The sequence below is a fragment of the Pipistrellus hanaki genome (genome assembly GCF_964339955.1).
Source record: "Pipistrellus hanaki genome assembly, chromosome: 2".
Taxonomy (NCBI): domain Eukaryota; kingdom Metazoa; phylum Chordata; class Mammalia; order Chiroptera; family Vespertilionidae; genus Pipistrellus; species Pipistrellus hanaki.
In genome coordinates, this window is record NC_140504.1 from 171,154,369 (window position 1) to 171,170,392 (window position 16,024).

At 39.6% G+C, this 16,024-nt stretch overlaps 1 protein-coding gene across 19 annotated transcripts in view; it reads right to left on the minus strand.

Annotated features, from left to right (window-relative positions):
* Window positions 1-16,024, minus strand: part of SCMH1 (Scm polycomb group protein homolog 1) — a 120,126-nt gene that overhangs the window by 26,395 nt on the left and 77,707 nt on the right. For all 19 annotated transcript variants that reach the window (XM_084874543.1, XM_084874541.1, XM_084874538.1 and 16 more), the window contains one exon: window positions 188-420. In XM_084874543.1, coding sequence (XP_084730669.1) covers window positions 188-420 — 233 coding nt within the window. The remainder of the gene's footprint in view (window positions 1-187; window positions 421-16,024) is intronic.

Sequence of the window (16,024 nt, forward strand, 5' to 3'; positions counted from 1 at the left end):
GGGACCCCGTAGTTAGGGCTTGGCGCTGCCCGCCCCACCTGTGTATACAAATTTATCCGCCATATTTGTTGGGTTAATTTACATATCACTCCTGATTGGCTGGTGGCGTAGAGGAGGTACAGTCAATTTACATGTTTGTCTATTATTAGGTAAGATTCCTTTATGGAAAAACCACATTTTTACCTACCTTACTGCCAGGTTTGGGACCCCTCTTCTTTGGGAATTTCAATGGTTCAGCTGCCTTGGATGGGGTAGCGATGGGATGGGGAATTAGGGGCTTGGGTGTCCGGCCCCGCTTCTTTCCTGATTTACGCCCCCTCTGCCCTGGCTGATGATCCAAGTCAGTTTTGGTGCTGCTGTGGATGCTGGGCTTCTCAGTGTTCACATCAGATGCAGGATAGGGACTCTTTGGAATCACAACTGTAAGATAAAGACTCATTCTATCACCTCTTCCTCCCATCCCAGCAGGAGGGGAAAAAAAAAGACTTCTTACTTCCATTTGGATAGTTTTATCCCAAAAACCTAGTTTCCTGGCATCTTACCTAAATATTAGAAAATCTCAGAAGAGAACTGAAGTTAGATTGGCTAGAATTTGAAGCTTAATTATTTCTGGTATATGCAGTAGAAAAATATTAAAAATTTCTCCCCAAGGTATATAAACAGAACCATAGACTCAGAGACAGAATGCCCACAATCTTTTCCTGCTAAGAATGAAGATTAGAGGTTCAGAAGAGGAAATGATTCCTTCCCCAGATTACACTGTAAGTTGGGATGAGGACTTATGTTTTGAAAGTAGGCTCTTCAACCAAGTCAGGGATTTTCTACATCAATCTTCTTAATGTTATTATTATAGTGAGGAGTAGTGAAACATATAGAAATATATCTGACAGCATCTCTTTTTAACCTTAAACATTTTTGCTCCATATTACCTTTAAGGCAAAGTCCAAATTCTTTATCCTTATATCCAAGGACTTCTGTGACTTTGCCCCTGCCTTGCTCTCCAGTTATGTCTGATGTCACTTCCTGTCAACTGTCCCCATGTTCTAGACCCACTCTTTTTTGAATGCCAAGTCATATGTTGAGTTCTCTATTCTTTCTGGTCAGACATACATCAATTTTCAGTTTCCAACATTCATCTCCTTAAATGAGGCCTTGTTTGACTGCATCCCAAATAAGTTAGTGCCCGCTCTCCCAAAGCATTTTGTAGACATCTATGTTACTTTCAATTTTGCTACAATCATTCATCTTCTTCTTAAATAGATAATTCTTTAAGATATCTAATTCTTCCACAAATATTTCTTGAGCACCTACTATAGTTTATGCGCTGTTCTAACCCTGGGGTTAGAACAGTGCACAAAACATTGTTTTCATCTTACAGAACTTACCTTCTAGTGGGGGAGACAGAAAATAAAATAATAAATATACAATATATTGTTAGGTAAGTGTTATGATCAAAACTAAAGCAAGGTAATGAAATAGAAAGGTGAGAAAAGTCCTCTCTGAAGAGATGACATTTGTAGAGCTCCCAAATGAAATAAAGGCAAAGCCTTATGAAGATCTGAAGAAAGAGCTGTACAAGTAGAAAGCATATAACAAGTGCAAAGATTCTGAGATGGGAACCTGCTAGCGTGTTTGAGAATTGGAAAGGTCAGTATATAACTGGAACTGAGTGAGCAAAGGGGAGAGAAGAGGGGGAATAGGTTAGAAAGAGAATAGTGATAAGATTATGTGAGACTTTGTAGACTGCAAAAGTGAACCTGAACTTATTCTAAGTATGAAGGGAAGCAACTGGAAGATTCTCAGCACAGAAGTGACAGAATATACTTAAAAAAGAACGCTGCTCAGAGATGGGGTGAGGCAGGATTAGAACTACAGAGACTAGTTAAAAAACTCATTATAGTGAATAAGTAGAAGGTAATGTTTCTAGGTAGAATGTAATAGATTATGACAATGCAGCATGGCTGATGTATCAACTTGTAAAAGTCAGATAAATTATTGTAAATAACACTGCAGAACTGTAGAAATCATGAAGATTAGATGAACTGGAATTCCACACCTGGTTGGGGAGGGCTTCTTAGGTATCTGACACTGTTTTCTTTCCTGAGGGCATTTGCCAATTTGGGGCATGAATTTTGGGTCAGGAGCTCGATTAGAGGAAAAAGAAGTCAGAGAGGTTGGTGTGACAGATTGGAACTTGAGGAGCTCCATGTGTGCGGCCAATTTCCCCCATGGCACATTTGCTGAGTTCTGAGTCTGTATACTAGAGACATGAAGTAAGGATGAGAGTTTCTAAGATCTAGAATAAAATCTCCCATAATCTTGAGGTTTTAGGAAACAAGGTCCTACTAGAAGGAGGAGCTCTATCTCAAAAACATAGCTGATTTTCTCTTCAAGATTTAAAAATTTTAAGAAACGTGAGAGGTCAAAGAACTAAGCTCTAAATTTCTCAAGGGTATTCTTATAGTTTTTCAAGGATAAGGAGATGGAGATCTATTAAGTTCTCAATCAAGAACCTAGGAAGGCCCATGCTGGATTAATGAAGCATGTTTTATTATTCCATATTTATCTCCAGAGCTCGGCTTTCGGACTGAAGGGTCCCGGGTTCAGTTCTGGTCAGGGGCACATACCCAGGTTGTGGGCTTGATCCTATAGGAGGCAGCCAACTGCAGATTCTCTCTCATCATTGATGTTTCTATCTCTCTCTCCTCTCCCTTCCTCTCTGAAATCAATAAAAATATATGGGAAAAATAAAAGAAAACACAATCTATGAACATCAAGAATAAAAGAGATCCTTCAGACATTAAGAAAATAAATAAATACATTTTATAAATACATTTGAAATTTTATATTAAATGGTCAACTTCCTTGAAAAAATACAACTAATACCAAAACCAGGGTAAGACAACACAAAGAAAGAGAATTACAGGCCAATCCCACCATGACCAAGTAGGATTTATTCTGGGATGCAAAAATGATACAATATTTGCAAAACAATAAACATGATACATCACATAAACAAATTGAGATAAAAATCACAGTCATATAAATTGATGCAGAAAAAGCATTTGACAAAATTCAAGCCCTTTCTTGATAAAAACCCTCAGCAAAGTGGGAATAGAGGTATCAACATAATAAAAACCTTATATGACAAACCTATAGCCAACATCATACTCAATGGGCAAAAATGAAAGCCTTTTCCCCTAAGAATGGGAACAAGATAGGGATGCCTACTCTCACACTCCTGTTCAACATAGTACTGGAAGCACTACCAATAAGAAATAAAAAATTAGAAGAAGAAATAAAAGGCATACAAATTGGAAAAGATGATGTAAAATTGTCATTATTCACAGATGACATGATACTGTACATAGAAAACCCTAAAGACTCCATCAAAAATTATTAGACTTGGGAGAATACAAGATGGCTGCACAGGTAAACACCTAGCTGCAGCCGCACACAACAATTTCAATAAAATACAACTAAAATATAAAATGGACATTACCCAGAACTACAGGAAAGTCGACTGACTGGAAATTCTACAACGAGAAGCAAGGAAAAAACCAGAAGGAAGAGCGGAGGAGCTGTAAATGCCTAAGGTACGGAGACATGCGGCACAAGCGGAGAGGACGGAGCCGGAGAGGAGGGGCGGCTGAGTGCCTGGCTGGCATTTCTAGCGGGAAGGAGATAAAAGCTCCAACTGTGCTGAACCCCAAACCTGACAGTGCTGAACCCCATTTCTAGGCCAGACCCTGGGGACCCAGGCTCAAACAGAGGGAGCCGGAGCTGTGAGGCGGAATCCCAGGGGAGCAGCGAAAGGCAGAGCCCCCAGAGGCGTGCACATTGCGCGCAGAGGACGGACTGTTGACTCTGCTGCTAGATTGCCCTGGCGGGAAAGAGACAAAGTCTCTGGACTGTGCTGGGCCCCAGTTCCGACTGCTCTGAACCCCAGTTCTAGGCCAGACCCAGGGGACCCAGGCTCATCCATAGGGAGCTGGGCTGTAAGGCGGAACCCCGGGGGAGTGGTGAAAGGAGGTCCCGAAGGCGCACACATTGTGCGCAAAGAAGGGACGGTTGGCTGTGCTGTGGGATTGCCCTGGCAGGAAGGAGACAAAAGCTCCAGACTGCTCTGAACGCCACTTCCAACTCCATTTCCAACTGAACTGAACCCCAGTTCCGGGCTCATTGGGGGAGAGTCTAGACTGTTTGGTAGCAGGCGAAAATCTAGGGCACCTTTCTCTCAGAGGTGCTTGCAACGAGTACTGAAGGACCCTGGGGATTACTGAGACTCAGGAGCCCCATAGGGCGGGGCTGACAGAAGCTAAGGCTGTAGGCTCCACCCTGAACCCCCCCCCGCCCCCCCCCCCCCCCCCGCTCCTATCAGGGAAGCTGCGAAAATGCCGAGACAAGGAAATAGATCACAAACGAAAGAAATGGAGGACAAAAAGTGACTGGATATAGAGTTCAAATCTACGCTTATAAGGTTTTTCAAGAATTTCCTAGAAAAGGTTGATAAGACCTATGAGGATATGAAAAGGGATCAACTAGAAATAATAAGGAATCAACAAGAAATAATAAGGGATCAATAAGAAATAAAGAATACATTGTCTGAAATAAAAAATATTATACAGAGTCCTAAAAACAGAATGGAAGATGGCAAGAATCAAGTAAAAGATTTGGAACATAAAGAGCCAGAAGACACTCCTCCACAGAAGCAAGAAGGCAAAAGAATCCAGAAAATTGAAGATAATGTAAGAAACCTCTGGGACAACTTCAAGAGAACCAACATCAGAATTATGGGGGTCCCAGAAGATGAGAGAGAGCAAGATATCAAAAACATACTGAAAGAAATAGTGACAGGAAACTTCCCCCACCTGGTGAAAGAATTAGACTTATAAGTCCAGGAAGTGCACAGAACTCCAAACAAAAAGAATACAAAGAGGACCACACCAAGACAAATCATAATTAAAATTCCAAGAGCAAAAGACAAAGAGAGAATATTAAAAGCAGCAAGAGCAAAGCAGGTAGTTAGCTATAAAGGAGCACTTATACGATTGTCAGCTGATTTCTCTCTCTCTCTCTCTCTCTTTTTTTTTGTCAGCTGATTTCTCAACAGAAACCATGCAGGCCAGACGGGAATGGCAAGAAATATTCAAGGTGATGAATAGTAAGAACCTACAGCCTAAAATAATCTACCCAGCAAAGCTATCACTCAGAATCGAAGGCCAGATAAAGAGCTTCACTAATAAAAAAAAGCTAAAGGAGTTCATCACCACCAAACCAGAATCATATGAATTGCTGAAGGGGGTTCTTTAGGAAGAGAAATTAAATAAAGATAAAAATTATGAACAACAAATAAGTAACTATCAACAAGTGAATCTAAAAACCAAGGAAATTAAAAAAAAATCTGATGAACAATATTAATGTTGAATGTAATAGAATCAGAGGTATGGAAGGGGAGTGAACTGACGATTCTTGGGGAAAAGAGGAGGATGTGGAAAGAGACTGAACATAAACTGTGCACCTATGGATGAGGACAATGGGGGGTGGGGAAAGGTCAGAGAGTGGGGTGGGAACCTGGTGGAGGAGAGCAATGGAGGGAGGGGGGAAAGAGGAACATTTGTAATAATATGAACAATAAAAATTTATTTTAAAAAATAAATAAAATAAAATAAAATAAATATATAAAATAGCCTCTCTTGGGGGAGTATCTTATTTCAACGTGCTTTTCTGATATTTTGCTAACTGAAAGGAGGGTATCAGTTGCAACTGGATTGTCACTTTGAGATGTCAATATTTAAGAGTATTTGGGTTACAACGAAATCAATGTCTAGTTATTTATTTATCACTTCACAAATAACTCCATTAAAAGGATTCTCTTAATCTTCACTGCTCTGCTGCCTCCCAGATCTACAAATTCATCGTGTATACTTGAATGACAGCAAAGACGACAACAAAAGGATGGATTACCGTATTTTCCGGCGTATAAGACGACTTTTGAAACGAAAAAAAGTCAACCGAAAAAAAAAAAATAATCCGGGGGTCGTCTTATACGCCAAGTATATGTTCTCTTTTGGATTTCTTGTTTCTCGATCAAGTTCATGGCATTGCCATTTGTGAAGAGACCTTCCATTTATCGTATCAATGTACGGTATATTACGGTCTGTTCGAAAAATGTCATTCATTAAAAATTTAATTAAAAAAACTGGTGTTGCCTTGGAAGTGGGGGGTAGTCTTATACAGCGAATATAGGCCTAAACCTATGTTTTAACTGTAAAATTAGGGGGTCGTCTTATACGCCGGAAAATACGGTACAAACCTATTTTTTATGTTCCTTAAAATAAAGTTCAAATAAATAACAGGGAAAAAAAATTTTAGACTTAATAAATGAATTCGGCAATGTAGCAAAATTAATGCTAAGAAATCTGTGGCATTTTTATACAACAATAGTGAACTTACAGAAAGAGAGATTAAAAAAAAATTTCATTTACCATTGCACCAAAAAAATTAAGATACCTAGGAATAAACTTAACTAAGGAGGTAAAAGACCTGTACTCAGAAAATGACAGGACATTTATAAAAGAGACAGAGAAAGACATAAACAGATGGAAGAACATACTGTGTTATGGATTGGCAGAATCCACAACATTAAAATGCCCATACTACCCAAAGCAATCTATATTTAACATTCAATATCTTACTCAATATTCCTCACAATTATCTCAGACTTACTTACCTAATGGTTATCTCTAAACTTTCTTCGAGGCATAGAAAAGTGAAGCGTGTTACAGTAGAAAGAACATGAATTCTGAAGTCAGAAACCCATGGAATTGGGTTCAGGTCCTTGAAAATCACTTAACCTCTTTGAATTATGGGTTATTATGATGTTTAACATATTTTATGACATACATTCTTTTCCATGGAAAGTTCTAATAAGACTAGCTGTACAGTATACTGCAATTATTGACTACGTGAATGTAACTGAATTCATCCTTAAGGAAGGCTTCCATGTTTCTATAGATCAGGTGCTATTTAATTGCTACTGATTTGAAGAAAAGTTACGGGGAAAGAGGGAAGATCCTCTTATTTGATGAAGGCTTTTACAGATCAAAATACTTGGTTTATCACTATCTGGGTATTATGATAAAAGAGAAATTATAAAAGCACTTTCCAAATCTTGTGAATTACCATTCCTACCTCTAAGTAGCAAAAACTACCAGAAAACCCCCTTCCCTAACATGGCCATATGTCCAGAAGTTCAACTTGTGCTGAGACTAAATAAGGGGTAACATTAAGCATGTACTGTGACCACTGAGAATATAAACTTAGAAAAAAAAAAAATACAGCAGTTATCTTCAACAGTTAGGTCACAGTATAATTCCCTTCTAAAGGAAGTGGGAGTACCTCTCCATTCTACACCAGTTAGGCCATCACTGGTGTGTAGAGTTTACTCTAGGCACAACACTGTAAATTGAAATGGATCAAAAAGAGAGTTCAAGTTGATGAGCTTATAAACTAGCCAATCTCAGAAATATCTAAAGAAAAAAAATATTTAGAGAAACAAGTGTATCAAGAGCTATCTGAAAAGGTTTCATATGAAACAAGAAACAAATTTGAGATGAGGTTGGGTGTTTCCCTGAACACTAAAAGTTTGCGGATTGGATTCCAGGTCAGGATACATGCCTGGGTTGCCAGCTCCATCCCCAGTAGGGGGCATATAGGAGGTAGCGGAACAATGTTTCACTCTCAAATCTATATTTCTCTTTCTTTCTCTCTTTCCTCTCTAACAGTAAAAAAATAAAAAAATTAAAAAAATAAAAAGAGCTCTAGCTGGTTTGGCTCAGTAAATAAAGCATCAGCCTGAGGACTAAAGTGTTCCTGGTTTGATTCTGTCAAGGGCACATGCCCAGGTGGTGGGCTCAATCCCCAGTGGGGAGCATGCAGGAGGCAGCTGATCAATGATTCTCTCTCTCTTCTTTCCTTTCAATAAAAATATATTAAAAACAAAAACAAAATTTGAGCCAATGGAAAGATACTGGGGAAAGCAGATTTCAGCTCAAAATTAAAAAAGAAAAAGAACATTTTTAGCCAATAAGGTTATCATAAGCAGAAGGAAGGTGCTCCTTTGAGAGGTTATAATCTCCCTGGTTCTGGAAGAATTTGAGGGATAGATGAGTTTTTTAGGGCATGGTTTTAAGGTGAGTCCTGAGTCAGGTGTGAGATTGAATTTGATGACTTCTGATACCAAGATTCTAACTTTCTATGGCTTTTTACCTTCCTGACATCTGATATTTAATATTAAGACAACTGGCTGAATCTTAATCAAAATAACTTCTATTATAGATGGGATATAACATAGTAAAGGGTGACACTGAAATCTTTACATATTGGGAAGATGTTAAGCTCATGTTGGTAGATAGAAGTTTTTTAAAATTCTAATTTGTACCTGAAAGTTTAAATTTACCATTCACAACAAATGTTTATAGGCTGTCAACAAATGTTTATAGTGCCCAGCTCACTTAATTTTGGAGAAAGTGTCTGCAAAATATCCAAGTCAGTTGTTTTTTTTTTTTTTTTAAGTAAAGATGATGTTCCATGAAAAAAGTGGCACTTTAGCTTGCAACTCAAACAATCAATAGGGGGGGTTGCCAGAGGGAAGGGGGTGGAGGAAAGGGGGTCCTAATATATGGTGACAGGAAATATTTGATTTTGGGTGGTGGGCACATGGTGCAATATACAGATCTTATAACATAGAAACCCACAACTGAAACCTATAAGTTCCACCCCAATAAATTTAATAAATATATATTTAAAAATAATCAAACAAGTTCTTTTTCTGAGATAACCATTACACTTGGATATGTTAAAGATAAAACTGAACTCACAGAGGTTAAAAGACTTGCCAAAGAACAGATAGCTAAAGCTAAGATTTGAATCTGGATCTTTTAGTCTCCAAAGTCCATGCTCTTTCCACTATACTACCCTGAAAGCAATTACAAAACAGGGACATATTTCTCGAGTAAAGAAAGGAAGATAAAGAGCCAAACATGCCTAATTATAATAATGAAGGACATCAGGGTACTGCTGATTTATAGGTTTCTCCAATAATCCTTAGTTAGGAGTCTTAGTTGCCAAAAAGAATTCTTTATCAGATCTCTCTTCCATGCAGCAAGAATACTGTATATGGAACTGAAAACAGATTCATAAAATGTAAGTAAGCCCAGTGTGTGTGTGTGTGTGTGTGTGTATCTGTATCTGCATGACATAGAACATAAACCATGTAAAAGAAAAAAAGAACATGGGGAAATCCATTTAGTTTATCAGTTTCTGTACTGGGATCTTGTTTTCATTCACAGCAGTGTATCATTGGTCTTGGCATAGTAATTTAGAGGATGTGTTCTTTATTAGCTTTGCTCAACTTGGCTGGGTTCAGCTATGTGCTGCCAGCTGGGCTGATACCAAGGCTGAAACTCTATTCCCCTAAATTCCAGTTCATCTAATAAAGCATGGGTTGCCTTCTGCTCCTGTCTAACTCAGTTAACACTTGCAGTTCTCTACATCTAGCTCCTTCTTTCCCTCTTAACCCTTATTCCTACGGCATGAATAGAGCACCTCTGCAATTATAAAGACATTTCATGTTTTCCTGGGGTCTTCTTAGGCTGATAAATCTATACAGACTGGAGAAAAACAAAAGGATAATAAAATCATGCATGATGGGACCATAAACCAACTTCAAAAAGCTCAAATTACTGAAAATCAAAAGGGTGTCTGACTAGCTGTTTAGGGCAATAGCTAAGAGGATTCAAGCAATTTTAGCAAGTAGGGGCTATATCTTTTCAGATGCCTAAGCTACTCATGAAGGTGGCATGAAAGCACATTGTGAGGAAGCACCTGCTAGTCAGCCATGTCAAATGAACACAGTCAGCTTTCTGTAGCGTAAGACAATGAATCTTAAAATCTTACAAACTCCTGCCAAAACCGGTTTGGCTCAATGGATAGAGCGCAGGCCTGCGGACCGAAGGGTCCCGGGTTCGATTCCAGTCAAGGGCATGTACATTGGTTGCGGGCACATCTCTGGTGGGGATTGTGCAGGAGGCAGCTGATTGATGATTCTCTCTCATCAATGTTTCTAACTCTCTTATCTCTCTCTCTTCCTCTCTGTAAAAAATCAATAAAATATATTAAATAAATAAATAAAATCTTACAAACTCCTGCCTTTTTGCCATATCACCCACACTTATGATCTTAATTTTCTTTGCTTTAAGAATTTGCCAAGTTTTCCTCATTTTCTTGATATAAATGAATATTTGTGTTTTTTTCTAGTCATTATTGATATTAAGAAATTTTCATTTATAACTGTGACTAGAGGCCCAGTGCATGAATTCATGCACCAGTGGGGTCCCTTGGCCTGGCCTGCAGGATCAGGCTGAAACCGGCTCTCTGACATCCCCGAGGAGTCCCAGATTACGAGAGGGCACAGGCCAGGCCAGGGGACCTCTCAATCGGGGCTGGGGAGGGACATGGAAGGGCTCCAGGGCATGTCCAGCCCATCTTACTCAGTCCCAATTGCTGGACTTCAGCAGCAAGCTAACCTACTGGTTGAAGCATCTGCCCTCCTGGTGATCAGTGCACGGCATAAAGACTGGTCAACCAGATGACTGTCTAGCACCTGGTGGTCAGTGCATGTCATAGCGAGCAGTTGAGTGCCCTTAGCATACCATTAGCATATTAAGCTTTGATTGGTTGAACGGACAACTAGACGACTGGACACTTAGCATATTAGGCTTTTATTACATAGGATATTTCCTCAAAAAAGTCATACACTTATTTAAAATGGAGGACTTTGCAAATTGATATGTATTGGTACAAATCAATAATAGGAGTTCTGGTAAAATTAGTGTTATAATAAGAGCTTGCCAAAGAAAACTACATGGATCTAAGTATTCCCAAGAAAGCAACAGGTGTGGTTGGTCAAATATATGAACTGCCTAAATTACTTCTCGCTATTCCAGGAAGTTTGAGAGATGCCAATTGTTTCATTACATATGCCAAAAAATTACTACCATTCTCAGGTATGTGTGGTTAGTGAAGGCAGGAAAGAGAACTGTAAACTCTAAAGGGTCAGCTTAAGGAAGTTGGAAGGGAGGCACGGAACAGGATTGTTTTGTCCCTTCGGAAGATATAATTAGAATCAGTAAGAGAAATCAGATCCCCTGTTTCATAATCTAGTGCCACTCATTTTAATTTCTCATATTCCCATTTCTATTTGTGTACAACAAGCATACAATAAGAGGAAAATCAATAATAGGAGTTTTGGTTCACTGCACAAACCTCATCTCATATATTTTTCCTGACCAAAATAGAGTACTTAAAATGCCCCCGTGTATGTAGTTCCCTTTTCCTAGATGCCTACGCATCTTAATGCAGATAAAACTAACATATAGTAGACATCCACTATGTGTTACATGGTGCTATGCATTTGCACACCCATTTTTATTTAAATCACTCAATCAATCTGGAAAGAAGGCTCTTCTTTATCACCTACACTAAGCCTAACACTGCTAACACAAGGTTGCTCTACAATTGTTGGAAAGATGGATAAAGGCCAGAGTTTCCATCTGATTAGAGTAACGATGTGATTAGAATACAAGGCCATAACTGAAATAAGGACATCTAATACTTTATTTTTCATATAAATAAAAAGGACATCTAATACTTTATTTTTCATATGTGATGGGAAGGGGATAGTTCTGGGCAAATGGGGAAGTATTTTGGACTTATGCTCCTGACACTTCACAGGTAAGACCCCTTACATGGGCTGATCTGCCACCTAATATAGTCACCAATAATACCAAACACCTTGGTCATCCAGGAGGACCATGGGAGGGGCAAGAAAGTATAATTTCACAGGGGTCTCCACCCAGCTTCCCTTTTGTATGACACAAAATCAAAACACTGCCCCTTTGTGTATAAAATTAAAGAGAGGTTTCTGGCTTGTGTGGACATCAAAGAAAGGGTCTCACTACTATCACTACTAGCCTCTGGGAGAGGTGCAGAAAATGTAACTAAGACCTGGTGTATAGAAAAAGAAATGGACAGCCAGTATGAAATGGAATTGCCATGGCACAGAACAAAGAATATCCTTACATGATATTATTCTACAATGCCATTCAAAATTTCCCCAGATTTGTGTTACCCCAATTACTTATAATAGTACCTCAAACCCTTGGGGATCAATAAAAAATCATCTTTCTGGTAATTGTAGACAAAGATAACACATTGCTTGATATTCTAGAATTATAACAGCATAAATATACAATTATCCCAAGCAAACTTACGAATTAACTCTTTGAATGTCTGGCAGCAATTTAAAAAGGACATGAAAGGATTTAATCCCTTCCATTGTATAGAGGACCTCCTGGGAAGGCACCTGAGCATTCTATATTGGCCCCTCTTGCTCTTTTGGCCAAGAGGGACCCTCTTCTCACAATCCAATTGCCCACAGCTGCTGCCTGAGCTTTCTGTTCATAGAGGTTGAAGCTTCGTGATGACTGGTACCATGGATCTGTCTCTCACCCAGTGGGGCGAGGTGGGCCCTCCCTGGAGAAGAAACCCGGGTTCCCCAAGATATGTGATCAGTACTGGGGACCCGCCACCAGGCTAGGGGATCGTATGGCAGGAGTTGGATGTGGAGGCCACAGGCCATAGGATACTAAGGAGACGGAACTGAACCTCACATCACCCTGCTTGGCCCCAGAGGATGGCTGGTTAGCCAGAGATGGGTAAGATTCCTCAGGGAAGGAACAAACTAAGAGAGGCACAGTCAAAGAGTGGCCATCAGGAGAGAACTTGGGGGTCAACTGAGGTGGGGCACAGACCCTCACCCCTGATGAGGGAGTCTCCTGCCCCCACGGCTGCTTAACTTCTCATGCCCAGCTCAAATCAGGACCTGGGTAAAAGACAGAGACTTGGCTGAAAGTAGCTGCCCTCTCACTACAAAACTTTTTTGAGTTGTCTTGTACCCATGGTGTGGGGAAGCGGGTTTTTAATATCTAAATCCAGCCTACCACCAGGAATGCTCAGGGCCTACTCAAGAAGGCAAATAATCCTTTCCACTAATATTTACACGGTAATAAATTTGACAGTAAAATAGTAGACAAGTTTTCAGGCTAATTTAAATTGGCTAATTGAAATAAGCAAATATTCTAGAAAAATTAATTGCACTGGAAAAAAAGCTGTTCCTAAAGTGTTAACTAAAATTTTTATTGGTAGTTCATCTCATGATAAAATCTCATAACAGGAAATGAACCTAAAGCAGTCATATTATAGTGCAAAAAATTAAAATTTAAAAGCTATCACGACTACATTATAAAATTTTCAAAAGCCCCCTAATATTTAAATAAAAAAAGGGGGGAAAGTAGAAGAATATGTAAGGAAAAATATCTGTAAGTAACTTAAATCTAGAAAATTTGTACTTTAGAAAATTAATTGTAATGCTATCAGCAAGACACCCATGAAAAACACACATGGTGTCAAAACAAGCCAGAGGAAAATCATTTGGGCAAAAAATGAAAAAGGATCCAAGTTAAATTTATAGAAAATATTCCTTTATTAACTTTTGGAGGAGAATATGTTTGTATATTTTCAGAAAACAACTCTGAGACCATGTGGGTTCCGGCAACAGAGAAAAATTGACAGGACTACTCCAACCATGATGACAGAAGAGAAGCAGTCCAGAGATGGAAGACGCTAACGACGCAGCAGTCAGCAGCTGTGTATCACTGCAGGTTGCCCAGGACCAAACCAGAGAGGGTCGGACCTGCATTACCACCATTTGCCCACCATCCAGAACTGAAATATCATTGCTGACATAAACACATAAGGAACTATTTGACATTGAATTTGAATCTAAAAAGAACTGTTGGCCCAGAAAGAAACTCACTACAGACTGATTCATATGCCTTCCAGCATAACCATTATTGCTTGTCTCATTTTCGACTCTTATAAGTATATTTCCAGAAGAACATGATCTTACTTATCTAGGGGAAATGGTGAACAACATAGACTGATGAACAAGAACAGACCCAGAGATAAGGAGTCATGGGTCAGACTGTTGGACCTGAAAGGGAGGGTGGGGATAAAAAAGAGAGATCAACCAAAGGACCTGTGTGCATACATATGAGCCTAACCAGTGGTCAAGCACAATGGGGGGGGGGGGGGGGGCATGAGTGGCGAGAGGTTGGGGATTGGAAGGGGGGGTTGAGGACAAATGTGTGATACCTTAATCAATAAAGAAATTAAACACACACACACACAAAACCCCCCACAAATTTGGCCTACAATTCCACTAATTAAAGCCCATTCAATGGCTCTCATTGTTCTTGGGGTAAAGACCTAGATCCTTAAAATGATATAAAAGGAAGCTGTGCATTTCCTGTGCCTTCCTCCCTAGGCTTTTCTCTTTCCACTCCCCTCCTTACACCCTACAAGCTAGTCATTTAAACTTTTTTTTGAGTTCCTCAATTGCATTTTTAAAAAATCTCAGGCCTCCACTCATCTGTTTCCTCTGCTAAATAGAATTCTCTCTCCCTCCCCATTCTTCAGGTTCCAGCTTCAGGCTGACTGGAAGTCATCACTGTTTACCATGCCCTAGTGATTCCCTAAGTCCCCACCCCACCCAATTTACAAACCCACCTGATCTGTGCACAGCGGCTTTTGCAGATGAATGGCCTGCCTTTTCCCAGCTTAGCCTAACAAATTGCAGCTAGGTCAGAGAGCTCCAAAACTTCCAAACCCCAAACAAAGAGGAGAAATCTGCAGATCTTGCTGTAGCTCCTGCTGGGTGGCTTTAGATAGTAGCTGACTTGCACCTCCTTGGAGATCCAGGAGCCAGTATACCTAGTGGTCAGTGTGAGATGACACCAGATTTCAACTCTCACATATATAAGTGACATATTCAAGAGGCAGACTCAGTGAGCACCAAAGCCCCACTGAAGCAAGTCCTGCCCCATAAAGTTGTCTCCAGAACAGCAGTTCTTCCATTATAGGCACAGATGATCCTCAGAGCCAATTGGCCTGGAGGTCAATTCCTCCCAGTGTACCAACAGCAATCAAAGCTTAACTACAACAAGACTGTGCACCCAGCCACAAAGGGGTGCACCAAGAGTGTCCATCTTAGGTAATTGGGGAGGCTGAGCCACTGAGCCCTATAGGTCACCTACCACACAAAGCCACTCCATCAACACAGGGAAGCAGCCAAAATGTAGAGACAAAGAAACATGTCATGAATGAAAGAGATGGAGGAAAGCAAACTACTGGATATAGAGTTCAAAACCACAGTTATAAGGTTACTCAAGAATCTTCTAGAAACCACCTAGAAACTTAGTGAGACTTTCAAGGATCTTAATGAGAATGAAAAAAAAAAAAAAAAAAAAAAAGGAAAAGAACCAGTCAGAAATTAAGCATGCACTGTCTGAAATAAAGAATAACATACAGAAATCCAACAGTAGACAAGAGGACCCCAAGAATCAAACCAAAGCTTTGAAATATGAGGAAGCAAAAAACACCCAACCAGAAAAACAAAAAGAAAAAAGAATCCAAAAATATGAATATAGTGTAAGGAGCCTCTGGGACAACTTCAAGCATACCAACATCTGAATTATGGGGGTGCCAGAAGGAGAAAGAGAGCAAAATATTGAAAACCTATTAGAAGAAATATTGACAGAAAAATTTCCCTACCTAGTGAAAGAAATAGACTTACAAGTCCAGGAAGCACAGAGAACCCCAAACAAAAGGAATCCAAAGAGGATCACACCAAGACGTATCATAATTAAAATGCCAAGGGCAAAAGACATCTAGAAAGCAGCCAGAGAAAAAGTTTCCTACAAGAGAGTACCATACTACTGTCAGCAGATTTCTCAACAGAAACTATGCAGGCCAGAAGGGAGTGGCAAGAAATATTCAAAGTGATGAACGGCAAGAACCTACAACCAAGATTACTCTACCCAGCAAAGCTATCATTTAGAAA